Source organism: Camellia sinensis, chromosome 11 (genome assembly GCF_055761805.1).
Source record: "Camellia sinensis isolate YWXY chromosome 11, ASM5576180v1, whole genome shotgun sequence".
Classification (NCBI taxonomy): domain Eukaryota; kingdom Viridiplantae; phylum Streptophyta; class Magnoliopsida; order Ericales; family Theaceae; genus Camellia; species Camellia sinensis.
In genome coordinates this window covers 24,145,085-24,147,481 of record NC_138971.1, presented here as the reverse complement: position 1 = coordinate 24,147,481, position 2,397 = coordinate 24,145,085, and the positions used below count along the sequence as shown (strand labels likewise).

The 2,397-nt window shown below is 35.8% G+C and overlaps 1 protein-coding gene across 1 annotated transcript; it reads left to right on the top strand.

The window, feature by feature from the left end:
• The first annotated feature begins 530 nt into the window (after window positions 1-530).
• LOC145802202 (uncharacterized) lies at window positions 531-1,426 on the top strand. The gene is made up of 3 exons (XM_082894873.1): window positions 531-730; window positions 890-1,026; window positions 1,149-1,426. The coding sequence occupies exons 1-3, from the start codon at window positions 531-533 to the stop codon at window positions 1,424-1,426; spliced, it is 615 nt and encodes a 204-aa protein (XP_082750999.1).
• The last annotated feature ends 971 nt before the right edge of the window (window positions 1,427-2,397 follow it).

Below are 2,397 nucleotides of genomic sequence, written 5' to 3'. Positions count from 1 at the left end.
TTTTGTTGCCTCCAACAATGATTTCCTTCCAAAACCAGATATAAACAAATTATCCATATGCCATATACCAAACAAGTGATACGATTATATCTGAAAGGCACATAAGTGAAAGAAAACAGAGCATAATGACTATCTTAAATTCCATGATGTTCACTTCATTTTCATCATCTTCTTCCTCATCCTCTGATGATGAGTCTGATGATGAATATATGGTCACACTTTTAGGGGCTTATGAGATGAATAATGCTAGTATGATTCAGATTTTGCAATCAATTGATAGCTCAAAGAAAAGAGGTGGTTCTGTTGTAGGCCATAAGTACATATGCTGCGATAGAATGAAGGGTCATGAGAAATTGTTTGCAGATTATTTTGCGGCAAATCCAGTTTATTCACCTACAATATTTCAGAGACGTTTTCGAATGCATCGTCCTTTGTATCTGTGAATTTTGAATGACAATGAAGCACGCAATCCATATTTTGTTCAAAAACAAGATGCAGCTCATATTATGGGATTGTCTCCCCTACAAAAGATGACTTCAGCTATGAGAATATTGTCATATGGAGTGGCAGCAGATGCAGTTGATGATTATATACGTATTGGGGAAAGCACTGCAATTCAAAGTTTGCAACAATTTTGTAATTCAGTTATTGAAATCTTCGGACCAGAATATCTGAGATCTCCAACACCAGCTGATATTGCTAGATTACTTGCTATTGGGGAGGTTCGGGGGTTTCCGGGTTTGTTGGGAAGTTTAGATTGCATGCATTGGGAGTGAAAAAATTGTCCAAAGGCATGGCAAGGTCAATACGTAGGCCATCAAAAAAAGCTAACCATTGTTCTTGAAGCAGTAGTTTCTTATGACTTGTGGATTTGGCATGCATTTTTTAGAATGCCTGGATCACACAATGACTTGAATGTGTTGGATCGATCACCTTTGTTTTCTGATCTTGCTCAAGGTAAAACTCCCCCTGTCCATTACACTATTAATGGACGTAGTTATAATATGAGTTATTACCTTACTGATGGTATATACCCTCAATGGGCAACACTGGAGTAAAGAAACAACATTTTGCAATAATGCAAGAGTCCACAAGGAAAGATGTAAAGTGGGCATTCGGAGTGCTTCAATCTCAATTTGCAATTCTAGGTGGTGCTATACGTTTTTTGGATCCAAAAATGTTTGGGAACATAATGAAGAGTTGTGTTATATTACATAAAATTATTGTCGAAGATGAGAGGGAGGAGCATCTTGATTTTGATTATGAACTTTCATCAACCAATGCACCAGTACAACTTTCATGTACTCCTAACAATGACTTCCAATTATTTCTGTCTCGTCATTTAGGTATTAGAGATAAAGATGCATATCATGCCCTCCGTAATGATTTAATAGAACATATGTGGCATCTTCATGGTGAAAACTAAATTCACCACGTCGACGCAAACATGTAATTTTGCTTATATTTTTGGAATGGGAGGTTGTCTTGTTTGTACTCTTCATAATTTTATCAATATTAACCAAGTACTTGAGAAGTTCTGTCATGATGTTCTGTTGTGATAATCCAATCTGTAAAGTTAACAATTGATAAATGTTCAATTCATAATTTATGAATGTTGTCTGCTTAGATATATCCACTTATATTAAACAGTTTTAATGGGAAAAGGCTTACTGATGTTTTAATAACCATGTCTTAATCAGTTACAAAATAATGGGAAAAGGCTTACTGATGTTATTGGAAGTCTTATATTTAAATATTCATTCATGAATTTGGGAATTCATTTATTCAGAAAACTAAATTTATTGATGTTGGAATTCATTTATCCATATATTTATTGATGTTGGTTGGCTTACTGATGTTGGCATTCATTTATTCAGTACATATATTCATTTATCCACAGATGTGGCATACGAATTCATTACACACACCACCATCCAATGAGTCAATGCCCCATCAAATGAGTCAATGTGCCTGTTTGGCAAAGCTTAATTACAGCTTATTTCAGCTTTCAGCTTAATTTAAGCTATTTTGATGTGTTTAGTTTAGCTTATAGCTTATAGCTTATAGCTTTTTGGAAGTCAGAAATCAGCTTATTCTTTGAGTGGGGCAGGAGATGCTTTAAGAATAAGCTGGAAATCAGCTTAAGCTGAAAGTTATAAGCTATAAGCTGTTGAGGCATAAGCTATAAGCACTTTCCCACAGCTCTATCAAACAGGGCCAATGCCTCATTTTACACACACCTGTGGACTCGCCTTTTTCCGCACCCCCTTTCGGAAGGTTTGAAAAAAAAGGCCTCACAATTCGGACTCCCACGGTTCTAAATCTAGTCTCACAAGTGCAATGTGAAACTGATAAACACCAAAGAGTCCAAATCCGGCAAATCTTTTTGAAAAATTG